The sequence below is a fragment of the Besnoitia besnoiti genome, chromosome II (genome assembly GCF_002563875.1).
Source record: "Besnoitia besnoiti strain Bb-Ger1 chromosome II, whole genome shotgun sequence".
NCBI classification, from domain to species: domain Eukaryota; phylum Apicomplexa; class Conoidasida; order Eucoccidiorida; family Sarcocystidae; genus Besnoitia; species Besnoitia besnoiti.
Genome location: NC_042357.1, coordinates 610,568 through 624,592, shown reverse-complemented (window position 1 = coordinate 624,592; position 14,025 = coordinate 610,568). Strand labels below are relative to the sequence as shown.

General features: G+C 53.4%; 3 protein-coding genes across 3 annotated transcripts; all 3 read right to left on the bottom strand.

Moving 5' to 3' along the window:
• Nucleotides 1-5,585: 5,585 nt before the first annotated feature.
• On the bottom strand, nucleotides 5,586-6,869 carry BESB_034310 (SAG-related sequence; the record flags this gene model as incomplete). Its single annotated transcript, XM_029362017.1, has 2 exons — nucleotides 5,586-6,094; nucleotides 6,410-6,869. The coding sequence occupies 2 exons, from the start codon at nucleotides 6,867-6,869 to the stop codon at nucleotides 5,586-5,588; spliced, it is 969 nt and encodes a 322-aa protein (XP_029220982.1).
• A 1,687-nt stretch (nucleotides 6,870-8,556) lies between these two features.
• On the bottom strand, nucleotides 8,557-8,916 carry BESB_034300 (uncharacterized protein; the record flags this gene model as incomplete). The annotated part of the gene is made up of 1 exon (XM_029362016.1): nucleotides 8,557-8,916. The coding sequence occupies one exon, from the start codon at nucleotides 8,914-8,916 to the stop codon at nucleotides 8,557-8,559; it is 360 nt and encodes a 119-aa protein (XP_029220981.1).
• A 2,323-nt stretch (nucleotides 8,917-11,239) lies between these two features.
• BESB_034290 (SAG-related sequence) lies at nucleotides 11,240-11,689 on the bottom strand (the record flags this gene model as incomplete). The annotated part of the gene is made up of 1 exon (XM_029362015.1): nucleotides 11,240-11,689. One exon carries the CDS (start codon nucleotides 11,687-11,689, stop codon nucleotides 11,240-11,242), a length of 450 nt encoding a protein of 149 aa, XP_029220980.1.
• Nucleotides 11,690-14,025: the final 2,336 nt, after the last annotated feature.

Here is a 14,025-nt window from a genome sequence, read left to right as displayed (position 1 = left end):
AGACGTTTATGACGACCTTGCGCAAGTGATCTGGAGAGGAGCAGAGTTCTTCCTCGGGATACGATCACTTGTAATATATACGCTAGCCCTTCGCTGCGGCAACTGCTTCACCGAAAAAAGCATATACTGTAGCACTATCATTGTCGCCAATGTCTACAAGCTTCCCGGAGTTAAACGAATTCTTCAACTCGGTGGCCTGTTCACCCGATTCCTCCGTAAATACCTGTTCAAACTTCTGACGGCTCAAAGCTCCTTTCTTCCCGCACGTGAATGCCGGCGTCTGACGGCGAACTGATGTCAATATCAACTGACAAGATTTCGTTGTTGCATGTTCTTGCCTCGCCTGCGACACCAAGACCCAGCAGAGCACGATGTGCTGTAAATAGCTAGGGTGACAGAATGACACATTGAAAAATGGGAACTGACTGGAAAGCTGTGCCGGTGTGCGAAGTGGTGACCACTGACACCAAATCTGTCGTCACGAAGCGGAACGCAAACGAGGTACCTGCAGACAGCTGATAGAGTCATCGATAAACATACCAGCCTCCTCGAATCGCCTGGACCGAACTAGACCACCAGCTAGTGAATGAAGGATGCCGCTTTAGCCCCTACACACCAACCCCCCTGTGCCGAGGTGTGCTTATCTCCGCGACTCCTTACTTGGTTTCTCAGGCGCATCGGGTCCCAACACAGATACTTCCCCTTTGCAAATGTCCTAGATCGTGCCGCCGTTTCCGGAGAGAGCACGGCTTGTACCAAGCGGGAGCTGGTCCGCTGAGCAATTTAAACTAGACGGTCCGCGGATCTGCTGCGGGCTTTTCCAGCTTCACGGTGTACGGCTGCTTTTTCTAGCCACTGACGGACAGGAGGCCACTTATATCGATAACAGAGATGCAGTCTGAGTCTTCACACGCTCGTTTACCAGGGGCAGGTTCGAGATTCGGGACGCCTTCGCCGCACTCGACCGTGAGCTGTTGAGGTGAGGCCACGCGCAGATACGGAGCGTTACTCTTTTCTCATTTCTCGGAACCGGCTACACCAGTGACGCTGGGCAGCAGACCCAGCGCAGCTAGTACGGTGAAGAAAGGTGTGTACGAGTGCTTGCAGGCACCTATTGAGGCCCGCCAGGGGAAACTGAGAGGGCATCTATTATCAGGCGCCGTGAGGGTCTGCCATCGCGTGTAGCACGGACCGAGTCGCCGATATGGACAAGAACTGGTAGTAGTCATCTCATGAAACGAGAAGAGTGAAGATATCGTTTCCACGAGGAATAACAAACCATATTTCGTCAGGGAGGCAGATGATCGCGGTGGCTGATCAATTAACGAAGAACACCGTCTGTGCGCATTCCATCAATGACTACCACTTGCTGGAAGCACGCGTTATTGCCTTGCACGTAATTCGGGGCACTGGTGGCGCCTTCTCCGAGTGAGACACACCGACCGAACCTGCGACAGATAAATACATCTTGGATGATTGTATATTAGCGGCTAAATGTCAATCAAACATGCGAATTTTAGGTTTTCCATGAAATCTATATGGAAGAAGAGGCTTGATAGTACTACCGTAAGTACATAATATACAGTCCCAGCAGTAGCGCCTACATAAGAAAATGACGAACCTCTCACCGATTGCGCCTCTGGTGATGACCCGAACAGGCGACATGCGACTTTGTCTGCGGACTGTTCGCTCCAGATCTGCGCCGAGGTGTGCTACAAGCGTTACTCCTGGATCGTGGTATGTCGTTGTGTTGAAGCTCACAACGCTGCCCCTTTTTTATTGAACGCTCGCCGTTCCTATTTGGTCGTTTCTAACGTACATGGTTACGTATGAACCCCACTTCGCTTAAGATAGTGAACTGGACCAGAGTCTAGCTCGTGTGCTGTGTCGACATGCTGAGCAGTTGCAGCCAGGTGTGAGCATGCTGAGAAACAAGACGGATTCACGGTGGACTGGCACACGGGACTTAGCCGTCGTCGTTTTATCTGAAATGGCGCTTTGTGCTGCGTGAGAGTGCTCAGAAGCTGCCTACGAGCAGAAGCTGCCATGAACCTGTAAAAATCAAAGCAGACGCTGAATCCCCCGCGCTCACAGGCTGCTCATGAAAGCCCTGTTTTACTAGTTCAGTGGGGCGCACCTTGCGAAGGGCCCCTCAACCCCACTCGGCAGCTGCAGCCTGATGCTCGTCAGGGCTGGAAGATAATCAAATGTTACACTAGTTACGTGCCAGTGGCCAGAACAGCACGAAGACAAATATGCGGCACTGGCCTGACTCAACGACGACAGTTAAGCGCGTCTGAGGCAGTAATTCACTGCCGATCCACGTACTTTCGCGTCGTATCCGGGAGTGAGGATGTTTGTGTCTGCAGAAGATGCCGCTCATGAATGAAGAATTAGGGACGATGCATGCTTTTCGATTTACCTACCGTCGAATTCGCGTTGATACAGGAGGGTGCACGTTCGCATGCGACACTGTGACGCGTCACAAATGGAAACAAACCAGATAAGAAGGCAGTTACTTTTAGGTGAACACCATTATGACGGTCACTCACAGGCCAGGCTCCGGATCGTACTGGACATTATGCTAAAGACGCTCGATCACGGAGACAGCGTACTTTCAGAAAACTGTTGCCAGGGCGCTGGAGGCAGCCAACATACCTACAGCTGCAACACCTCCAAACACTAGAATTGTATATTCCGCTGCAGGATTTGACGGCTCTGACGTGGACGTGGCTGTTGGAGGCGAGCCACTACCGGGAGGAGCCAGCGCTGCACCGGCGACCTCCGCTGTGACTATGCACTTGTTGGCTGAATTAGGTTCTAATCGTTGCAGTGGCTGCGTTTTGTAGGTACGTTTGTAGTAAAATGTCTTCCTGTGCCCTGGCATATTTTCAACGGACACACTGTATATCGTGCTATCGCCTCCAGCCCCGGTTTTTTAAAAGCCTGGCCGTGTCGACGACCCCTTTCAGCCCGACGGGGGGTCCTTTTCATGAAGACTCGGCGAACATTTGCTCGATATAGAGAGGGATGATAGATCCGTGTTCACTGCAAGTGAACGTAGCGACATCGGAGGACCTGGTGATGTCGACTGACACCCCTGAGTGAGCGTCTTTCCCGCACTTCTTAGAGCCTGTGATGTAATGACGGGGAAGCAAAAGTCTCACACACGAGACACAGCGCGGTGGAACCGATGCAAGTAGGTAAGCAGTCACCAACACGCTCTCAAGTGTGTGCTCGCGAGCAGTGCTAGACGTACGTAGCCATTCAAATGCGAGCCAGGGATGAAGTCAGTCGAGTGCTCAAGACGAGAAGCGACAGAGACATTGGGAAACCAGCAGCTTGCAGCATATCGGAAGACAGCAGACGCATATGAAGTGTCCGTCGGCGCACGTAGGGTTGCCAAGCTCCTACTTCGGAGCTTGGCAGCTCCTACTAACTGGCGCGATATTGCAGAGGGTGCCTTGTCTCTTCCTGAAGTGGCTGACTTTCTCCGACAGACGATTCTGGTTTATCCCAGAGGGAGACCTGCACGTTGCACAATTTTTTAGGGACAGCGGGATCGTCTAGATTCTTTCGACCTTCAACGCCGCCGGTAGGGACACAACTGAAGTAAATTGTCTGCGGAGGTGGAGCCGGTTTTGCAAGCGTGAGAGTGAGTCCTTCGCTTTCGCCCGCTGCAGTCTGCACGAGACACTTCATTGACACGCGTTCTTTACAATTTGAGTCCAGGCATAGTTGCATAGGGTTAGCTGAAGGGTCAAGCTTTGCAGTATTTCCGCTACACTGGAACTTGAGTAACGCCTCGGCCAATGTCAAGCGAAGATGCAGATCTGATTTCTGTGCTCGCACTCGTGCGTTTTACCACCGCCACCATTTTCTGGGGGCATAGACAACGACGCCACCACGCCTGTGGCAACGAAGAGCAAATATACACACGCCAGCAGCGCCCGGACAGTTGTCAGAGCGATAAAGGGTGCAGACGAGGTGCACTGCAGCAGGGAACCCGAGCTGTGCGAGACACAACAGCTCGCAGAGAGAAGTGAGGCAATTATAGCCGTGGCGCCATTCAAGAAATCTCTGTATCATTCTCCACGTGAAGCACCAGCTTGCGTGGGTGATGGGGGTCACAGTCGCAAATCACCAAAGCCGGATGAGCGTCAGCATACTTCTAGAGAGTAAGGCGTGCGAGGTCAGCGTGCTTTCGCACAGCACAGAGGAACGATTTGCTCCTTCACAGAAAAGAGCCACACAGGAACTGTAGAGATACGAGCACGGACAAGCTTGGGGGCAACTGGAGGGGGGAAGCAAATTTTCTTCCGCGGCTGCCGCCCTATACGTCAAAAGTCAAATGTTAGTAACCTTGGTCCAGACACCTGGAGCAAGGACTGGAAGTTAGCGGCAATTGCCACAAGAGCTGCCCGTCCCCCTCTTGAACTCTTTCACACCAGGGGTTTATTAAAAAAACTGATCAGACTGTAGGGCTGCTCGAGGACATTTATGGACTCCGATCCTTGCGAATGAGCTGAAAGTTCGCCGGCGCCGCGGCTTCAGTGCCACCATCCGTTGCAGCACGGTGCGCATACCACGCAGCAGCCCTGTTCGACTCGAGAGGCCGGGGGGTCGGCAGGCGCCGGAACCCGGCGGCTCACGGGGAGTTGGCGGGTTACAGGAGGGTTGGCGGTTTTCGTCGAGTCGCAGGCGAAGGAACCAATATGACTCGTGGTGCAACAGCAGAAGGCTCCAGCGGAGGGCAAGGATATGAAGCAGTGGTAAAGAAGCGTGCAGCATTCACCGCAGGTCTTAGCAGCGACGCAAGAGGGCGGTAGGCATCCGTCAGAAGTGAAGAGTAATGAAGTTTGCACCATCTTATCGCTTACGCCGTCGCCGCCGCAGCCTATCGTAGAACTTTTACATGAAGGAAGTGCTTCCTAAAGCCAGCTCAGTGACAGTTCAGTCGGGTCGTCTAACATGACTGAGATATGACACAAGTGGTGATCTTGTGTGGTTCCAATTGCGTCTACGGTTCTAACCTTCTGTCTGCAACCCTAGCTTCATCATTCGCACCACTGACGGATTGAGAGTCGAAGCACGCCTCCGAGCACAGGTAACATGAGGCACACGAGGTAGCGATCCAATATGTTTTGTCTCGTCCAGTAACCACTCCTTTCCAAATATCATCCTGGCATGCCCTTACTCACGCCGCGTCACTCTAGCCGCACTGCACAGAGGCCGTGCCATTCCGGTCTTCGGATTACCCTCTACGCTGGAGCCGAGACAGAATGGAAGTCAAATTTTCGACTCTCCTCGCCTAACGGAGAACTGTTGACGCGTGACACATACTCCTCACGACAATGCTTGCGGGCATGCGGCGCACATAGACTGTACGGCCCCCCCCGAGCATCTCATATCGGCACTTCGCGTACGCTATCTCAGTTCCCCAGGACATGTTACTATTGCACTAAAATGGAAGACAGAACCCCGGTCGCACGGTGTCGGGCAAAAGATGTGTCCTGTTTTAGCCCTGAATGTATGTGACGAGCGCGCCATCATATGTACTGCCGCCTCGGAGGCGCGGCACAGAGTTACAGTGTTGGAATACCGCCCAGGAGAGCAATATAGACAGCTGATGCTCCTGCCACGCGCGGATCCAGATGCAGTTTAGCCGAACTTATCGGGTATGAAGTGGAGGTTGCCGTCGGCGGGGTTTGTGAGCCGTCGCCAGGCAACGCGTGCTGCGGCGCCGCGGCAACATTGACGACCACTTTGCACTCGGAAGCTGCCGCAGCGCTGGGCGATGCTCTGTCCGCTTGGTAGGTGCATTTGTAGTAGAAGGAGGTGTCCTGTTTCGGTAATTCTTCAAAGGATAGTGTGTATATTGGAACTTTATCGGATGCTCCGTTCTCGACGAGCTTTGCGGTCGGAAGGACCTCCTTCAACTCTATTAACTTGTCGGAGGACTCGTTCTTCAAGGCTTGCTCGAAGTTGAGCGGGCTGATAGTACTCCCGCTCCCGCAGGAAAACACCACTGACGCCGGAGCCTTCTTGAGGTCGATAGGAGCTGCCTCTTTGCCACTGTTGCACTGCGTGACACCTGCAAAATGACAACCCAGAAGAGGTACTCTTCCAAAGGCGAATAAGAAGATGGATGGCGTGTGTTTATGAAGACAATGGAACACAGGCCAAAGTGATCCACAGTTTTCGTAGCCGCCCAATGACAGAATCTCGATGCAACGCTCCCCGCCGCGATGGTAAAGGCCCTGTTATCATGGGCGTTCGCCGCCGGCGAACTATCGCAGAAGCACAGCGGCGCGAACGGCTTGCTCCAGCATGAGGCATTAAACTGCCAAGCATTGAGTGAGGAAACTTCTGAGGAAGGTGCGTGTCATCCGCCCCTCGAGACACCTACTTTCTGGCGTCTGCGGTTTTGGCTTGCCCCACACGGCCACCTGCACCTTGCAGACTTCCTCTGGCGAACCTCCAGCCGATCGAGACAGACTATCCAGAGTTGAACCTTGTGTGTCGCCTTTGGAGATGCAGTTGAAGTAGATTGTTTGTGCTTGCGCTTGGTCGTCTATCGTGAGCGTGTGGCCCTGGCTAGCGTCTCGGGAGATGGATGCGATACCAGCTAGTGGGATGCGTTTGTGGCAACTCGAGTCTTCGCATGCGTGTGTGTCGTCACCAGGAACAAGGTCAGGGGTGCCACCGCCACACTTGAATGTAATTTTTTTCTGTTTCTCGTCTGAGGACAAGCGAAGGTACAGGGACTTGTTGGTTGACGAACATTCCTCCGGCGACGCGGCTTTGCCGATAACGGATGCACCGGGAATCAAGGCGGCAACGGAGGCAAGGAGGAGGAGAGCACACATGTGAGCGTGGAGCCGAGACATTCGGAAGAAACACGGAGATAGGGGACTTGAGGTGCTTCGCCGTCCCTCCGACGCCGTGTATAGGGCAGCGCGCGCTGCAACGCACTCTGTGTTATTTCTGGCCATCTTCATACTCCGGAAACGGTACGGTAAACGTCAGCCGCCTACAGCGTGACGATGCGATTTATGTTTGGGTCTTTATCGACGAAAAGTTCTCTGCGTTTAGGACTGTCAACAGACCGCAAGCATGGAGGGCGTGTGCCCGTTTGATTCGCGCAGCGCCGCCCGACGATTCGCGCACCGGATCCGCCTGTCCGTTACGGCACTGCACTAGCGGAGCCGGAAAGCTTTGACTGCCACGATTAAGCAGAAAACTCAACTTGAGTTACCAACAATGCTACCAACTTCGCCGCCGGAAGTCTTTTGGCGACCGAACAGCTCCCCAACGAGGGACGCCTACAAAATGGGCCTTTGAGAATCAGACTTGATCTGACAGTGCTTACTATTCAAATACTGAAGCTGTCGAGGCCACTGACATGGAGATGTAGAGACATTTCTACATAAGTAGAGCGAGGGAGGAGCCTCACTCGTGAATCCAGGACCAAGAGGCTACCGTTCGACAGAGTCCGGCCGACACCGAGCGTCGCCGTTGCAGGAGCTCTGTCTCTCTGCCAGTGCATGCGGTCTCGCAGGACCACGACAGCCGCAACTGAAAAGGCGAGGACTCTCCCTAACTCGCCCGCGGCGGACCAGGCCTTTTTGCACCAGCGTGTGTCTACTCCGGAGCCACACCGCAAAGGTACGACGGAGAAAGAAGATTGCGTCACCGCACGCCAGCGCGAGATTCATTCGTCCAGCCACCTCCTCTGGCGGCATGCGTCAAGACTGAACGACCCCGCTGTCCTGTACAGAGTTATCCCCACTTTATTCCTTACATCAGTTCCAGTTTCAGGCTCGCGATATCCCAAAATGCCCGCCCCGACGAGGCTGCCCCCTGAATACGCCATGTTAACTTCAAGACCTCGGCGTTTTTGCCTCTGAGAGAGAAAAATGGAACTGCACGCAAGGCTAACTATCCCATCGGAAAGAAAACCGCTTGAATTGAAGAGGTCTTCTTGCGTATCGATCTCCACCAGTTACAAACTCGCGTGAGCGAAGAGACTGTTTGTTAAAGTGTTGCCTGACTATGCGCGTTAGCGTATTTCCTAACACCATTGCCCGATGCGGGACATAGGCACAGTTTGGCACGCCTAGGCTTTTGGAGAATCCCTGAGCCGAACGCGATTATCTCATACGACTGAGTCACCATCAATACGGCGGAGCAGGCAGATCATATGGGAACACGTCATAAGGTACCTTCGCATGCCGCCCTCCATCATGCAAGGGACGCAATGCGTAAGCGCCCCTTGGGGGACCCGTCGCCTTGCAGAGAATCCGCAACCGAACGGGAATGCATTGTACCGTCTCCCAACTTCCAAGCGTAGTGGCAGTTGCCCCTACGCCACTTCATGCCGTACGCCCACGCAGGCGAACAGTGTCACACCACTATCACAAACCCACCGGCCGCAACACCTGGCACCTCAGTGGCGACTGCAGTGAATCGTTGTTTCGCCACAGTTTCTGCTGAATTGGTGGTATCTGAGGTAGGCGTCGTTGTTTCCAATGAGCCACCACCGGAGGGGGAGGGCTAAGGTGCGGCAGAGACCATCACAGTTGCACTGCACTGTTTTGAGGTAGGTGGCTCTAAAGGCTCTTTGCCCTGCGCTTCGTACGTGCACTTGTAGCCGAGGAAAGACTCTTTTTTCGGCAGGTGTGTCACTGGTAACGCGCAGACCGGGGCCTCAGACAGCTTTCCAATATCCTCAAGCTTCCCCGTCTTGAGCACGTCTTTCAGCGCCGCTGTCGCTTTGTACAACGGTCCCTCAAAAATCTGCTCAAAGGGCGGAGGGCGCATACTTCCTTCTTTGCCGCAGGTGAACGTCGCCGTATCGCTTTGGTAATCTTGAGTGGCACAGAAGAGGTAGCCGCTGTGCACTTCTTCACACATGACATGTGACGAATAACCGAATGCAACACAGAACCGCGAATGGAGTAGTACGACGCTCGTTCACCATGTGCTACCCCGAAGGCACATACACAGACCAGCGGAGAGTAATGACTGTTCAGCACTCATACGTTTACAGCCAAATATGCTCGTAGGGCTTTAACAGGGAAGTCGGCGACAAGTGCTGCGACCTAGGGCTTTCTTTCACACGTTGGTGAGAGATTCTATACAGGTGTATCTGAACGGTTAGCTCTATATGAGGCTACGTCGTTTTCGGTACGCCGCCGCTCAAACCCACTCGATCGTTATTACTCCCCCCATGAGCTTACTTGAGTCTTCAGGAGAGTCAGAATTTGGCAGCAGCGACACCTGCACAATGCAATATTTCTTAGCCGGAGCAGGTCCTTCCCCGCTATCTCTAACTGTGGCAGGGTCGCTGGAAATGCAGTTAAAGTATACGGTTTGGGGATGTGGAGGCGGGTCTGGAAGTGACGGGGTGAGACCTTGGCCTGCTACTTTGGAGGGTCCCACCAGGTTCTTCATTGGCACACGGTTGACACACTGCGAGTCCAGGCACACCTGATTTTTATTCACAGGAGGGTCGAGGTAGGAAGTATTCCCGCTACACTCGATCTTAACCGTTGTTGGCTTTGGAGTGAGACGGAGAAGCACGCTCTTGGCACTCGTGGAACACTGCAACTCGGCTGTTTCATCAGCATCAGAGAGAGATACTGTGCAAACGATTGCAGTCTAAAACGAGAGGGACGTGGCATAGTGAAAACCGAGTCACGTGCAGGACGCCGCTGGGGCGTCTGGTCGAAGGCTTGCGGACTTTTCGGTGGCTTCTGTGCAAGCCGCATCTCCTTGAGGCAAGAGTTGAATTGACCATGATGAACGCGACTAGGGATAGCTCTTCCAATCAAGAGGGGCCTTATACTTTTTTCACCGCAGGGCTCTCGGCACGTGAGGTCCGCTCTCGGCCACACTTTGTCAATGGTGGGTACACAGCTACAAGGCGAACTCGAGCAGTTGGTTCTAACATCTCACGGACCACCCAACTAAACAGTCACCTCTGGAAGTGAGGAGGTCTACGTGACACTAAAAACCTACTGGAGTGACGCAAAGGGCTCTCGAAAAACTGCCGCCGGTGAAAGGGAAGCGTCCTGTTTTCTTTGCTTGGGTGTGCGCTCTGAATCAAACAGTGCTGACGGTGCGTTCACTTGTTATCTTCAAGATCGAATGGCGCTGCCGAAATCCATGGTGGAAGGGGTTTACCGTAATATTTTCGGTACCCTGCCCTGGGCGAGTGCTGTTGGTGAACCCGTTCGTGCCAAGTTCGGAGTGCTGGGAGCACTAGCGAGACACTGCGTGGCATGTGTGCCACGAGTCAATCCCCCCCAGCCCCCCGGAAAATGCCATCGCCAGGCCCATATACCAAAACTTGGCCAGGTGAAGAAAACTTTTGCACATTCTCATAAATTGCTAGATTTCCAGCTCCGTGTTAGGGGGATATCATGTGAGTTTGATACATGCAAAGGAAAGATGATCTCAGACTGTCTCTTGCACACGTACTAGCCTCCCGTGTGCGAATTTCGGAGGACAGTTCTCGGTCACACTGCATCCACAGCCCCGACATTGTGTGCCGAACGTCAGCGAAGTGTCACCCGTTTCTCAACCTGTGCTTCTGCAGTCGATTACCTGCCTGGCATTGCATCCGCGTTTGCTGCGTGATTGGTGCATCGTTGACAACGTGTTTCTTGTGAACATTAAACTCTCAGGATGCGGCGGGCACATGCCTCGTTCAGGGCAAATTCGGCTCCTATTGGAGCCCCCTTGACTCTCCAACGCTGTTTATAGTGCAGAGGAAATGGTGTAACACGTGTACCGTCTGCATTCTAGCTGCCCATGGCATTTATTTTGACCATCGTCTATTTTCTCCCCAGTTCAGCTCCCCCGAGGCAACAAGGGCCTACCCTTTCACCAAGAAGTGCATCCCAGATAGCTATCACCAGGCCACTCCTCTCTACTCTCCTTCGTCGGACATATTCAGACACAAGAGGCCTGCCCCAACTAATGTGAACATCTCGCTGAAGATGGTGACAGACTGTCACGTCATGGATTTAACCGGACGGTTGCCATCCACAAGACGTCAACAGCAGACGCTAGGCGTTTCACCTAGTCCACACAACGGCGTGCATCAGCCTTTTTGGTCTACACACACGAAACCTACAACCAGACACATCAATGCCAGTTTCCACCGCCCCATTTTACGACGCGCAGACCACTGCCAAAACGCAGCCAGCACTCCGTACAGACATGGGAAAACCTAAAGTGTCTGGAAGAACTTCTGTGCAGCTAGACCGAGGAGCATGACCCCTAGAAGATGAGACTCGATCTTTGTCGCCGCCGCCGCTTTTGGTTCCGAGGTGGACGTCGATGTAGCCGGCAGCGCTGCGGAGACCTTCACGATCACTTTGCAGTCATTGTTTTCTGGCATAGGCACATGGGGCTGTTTGCTGTATGTGCACTTGTAGCAGAGCGACGTGCCAGACTTAGGCATTTCATTTACTGAGAGTGTGTAGATCGGACTACTTCCTGTCATTCCGCTCTCGACAAGCTCGCCTTGCTCGAACATTTCCTGCAGCTGTTCCTCGGTTTGGCATGATTCACCCTTGAAGGTTTTTTCTAAGTTCAGCGGTGACAGGGTTCCGTCTGTGCCGCAAGTGAACGTTGCAGCTTGCGAAGCAGCGGTGACGACTATAAGCGTCGTGGTCATTCCTTGCGCGCACGTGGTCATGTGGCTACCACTGGTCCCCTTTTTTTCCTTTTCAGACATAGAGACATGTGAGATTGTGCAAGCACACAATCATAAATTGTGTTCACATAGTCGCATAGCGACTCAATCATTACCCCGTACACAGCCGGAAATGGTCTAACAGAGCTCCAGCTGCTCCACTTCGAGAGCCCAGCAGCGCACTGCCTGACAGACGATTGGTGCGGCGATTTCGTTTTCTGCAGATGTGTGTGCCACGCAGGCTGCTCACGCATCGGTAACATAAGCCATCCTCGAGTCGCTGAGCCAAGCCACGCCCCTCCGCTCAACTCTCCCGGAACGCTGGGCAGTGTGTAGCAGCCACGGTGACATACCTTCCGGAACGGGGAGTTTAGGGTCACTCCACAGAGACACCTGCACTATACCCCGTTTTCTAGGCGACTCCCGCGGTTCAACACTTCGGACAACGGGACCCATCTGGCCAGAATCTGCGTCGGAAATGCAACTGAAGTAAATATTCTTCGGGACCTCAAGTGGTTTTAAGTACTTAAGGAGGTACCCCGTGTTGTTGTCGCCCTCAATAGACACGAGATACCGTAGGTCGACTAAGCTTCTACACTCAGAATCCCAACATGCCAGGTTCAGGTTCAGTGCGGGGTACAGCTTATTTGTTGCTGCGTTACATTTGAACTTGGCCTGAGATGTCTTCGATTGTAGGCGGAGATGGAGCAACTCGCCGTTGGAGCACTCGTGAACATCGTCTCGGCCTGTGACTGCACAAACCCCAATGCACGCCGCCACTGCCAATAACAGTGGGTAGGACTTGAAGCGGATAGACGAGAAAATCCTTCGGAATGAAGAGGGACAAACTCTGGAGGTAGATCGCGGAGGAATCAGTGGTACCCCCACTAAAGCCATATTTCCTAGGACAGCGGAAGACTTGCTAGTCAACATCGCTACAGAGGTAGTAGGTGGAATTGATGTCGAGGATGATCGGCGCACCGCCTGCCTGTCGTGAGAACAGAGTTGCCACACTCGGTCATTTACGTCCTTTTTGAAGACCCAGAGGACGAGAGCAAAAAATGAGTCGTCGGCAGAGGTCAGTCACGAGAAAAGAAAAGCATTCCCCACGATACAGAAACAGATTGCAGCTACGACCGCATCGGGGAACGTGCTGCTGAGGCCTGGTCGTTTACTCGTCCAGGATCAACGGACGATGAAATCTGTGTTGGTTTAAACATTCATCTCTTGCTGGCATGACGAGGAGTTCTTATTTACAACACTGAGTAGTGTAAAACCTGCGATGTTGCCGCCTTAGCCATGATATTCCATGCGTAGTGCCGCCGATGGGTACGGTAGACACGGGGTGCCGGGTCACATTAACCGTGTCGGCCGCTACACTCAAAAGCAGACGCGGACAGAACCTCTAGTGGCGTGGCCTCCACACTGCACACTCGTTAGGGCAGGGCTCGGGATAACACGCAGAGTGAGAGGGAGCTGGGGGATAGCCTGCTGAGAGTGGATCACAGATTAGTTGTTGAGTTTAGCGGACACACTCGAGATGCCGTAACTATTGTGCGACTGATATGCAGGGATCGTCTGTAGGTTTGATCCTGAGCAGAATTGTCACTGCCTCAAGCACTGACAGCAATGGGACCGGCAGATGGCCTCAAGCATTGACAGCAATGGGACCGGCAGATGGCCTCACGCGTGCGCGGCACGCGCACCAACCGCAGGCATGACAACATCATCAGCTCCTGGCGATCCTATCTCATAATCCACTTTTTTATTGAGGGACGCAACGACAATCACCGGCCTGTGACCAGTGGTCGTCGTCAAGGTGCGGCTCCATGCAAACGTAGGCCAGTGTAGCCAACATAATCATGACGCGTATTCAATTCTAGCTAAGGCGCATAGCAAGATTTAGTGGACTGCCTTCCATTTTACGCCGCCCAGGGGGATCTGCTCCTACAAACTGCCCCTGTCTTCGGTACAGCGAGACCACTGGGGTGGGACAACATCGCATAGCGACTTGTAGCTCTAGCCGAGGTTTGGAGCTCCCTCAGTCGCTGCGACGTTGCACGACTGTTCAGAACTGTCTTCATAGAACACACACGCTTCGGCATTTGTCGAGTTTTAGACGTAGTCCACCACCTACCGGTACGACTGGTACACACACGCCCTTCTACCAACACAGAAACCAGCGTCAGTCCTGAGCACGAGCGATCCATCGAGCCTCGCCGTCCGTGCTCAGGGAACCAGTGCGACAGTTTATTCTTGCATAAAGGACTTAGAAGGTGCCACCGAGATTACACGTGGCCATAAACAAAGTAAAGTTC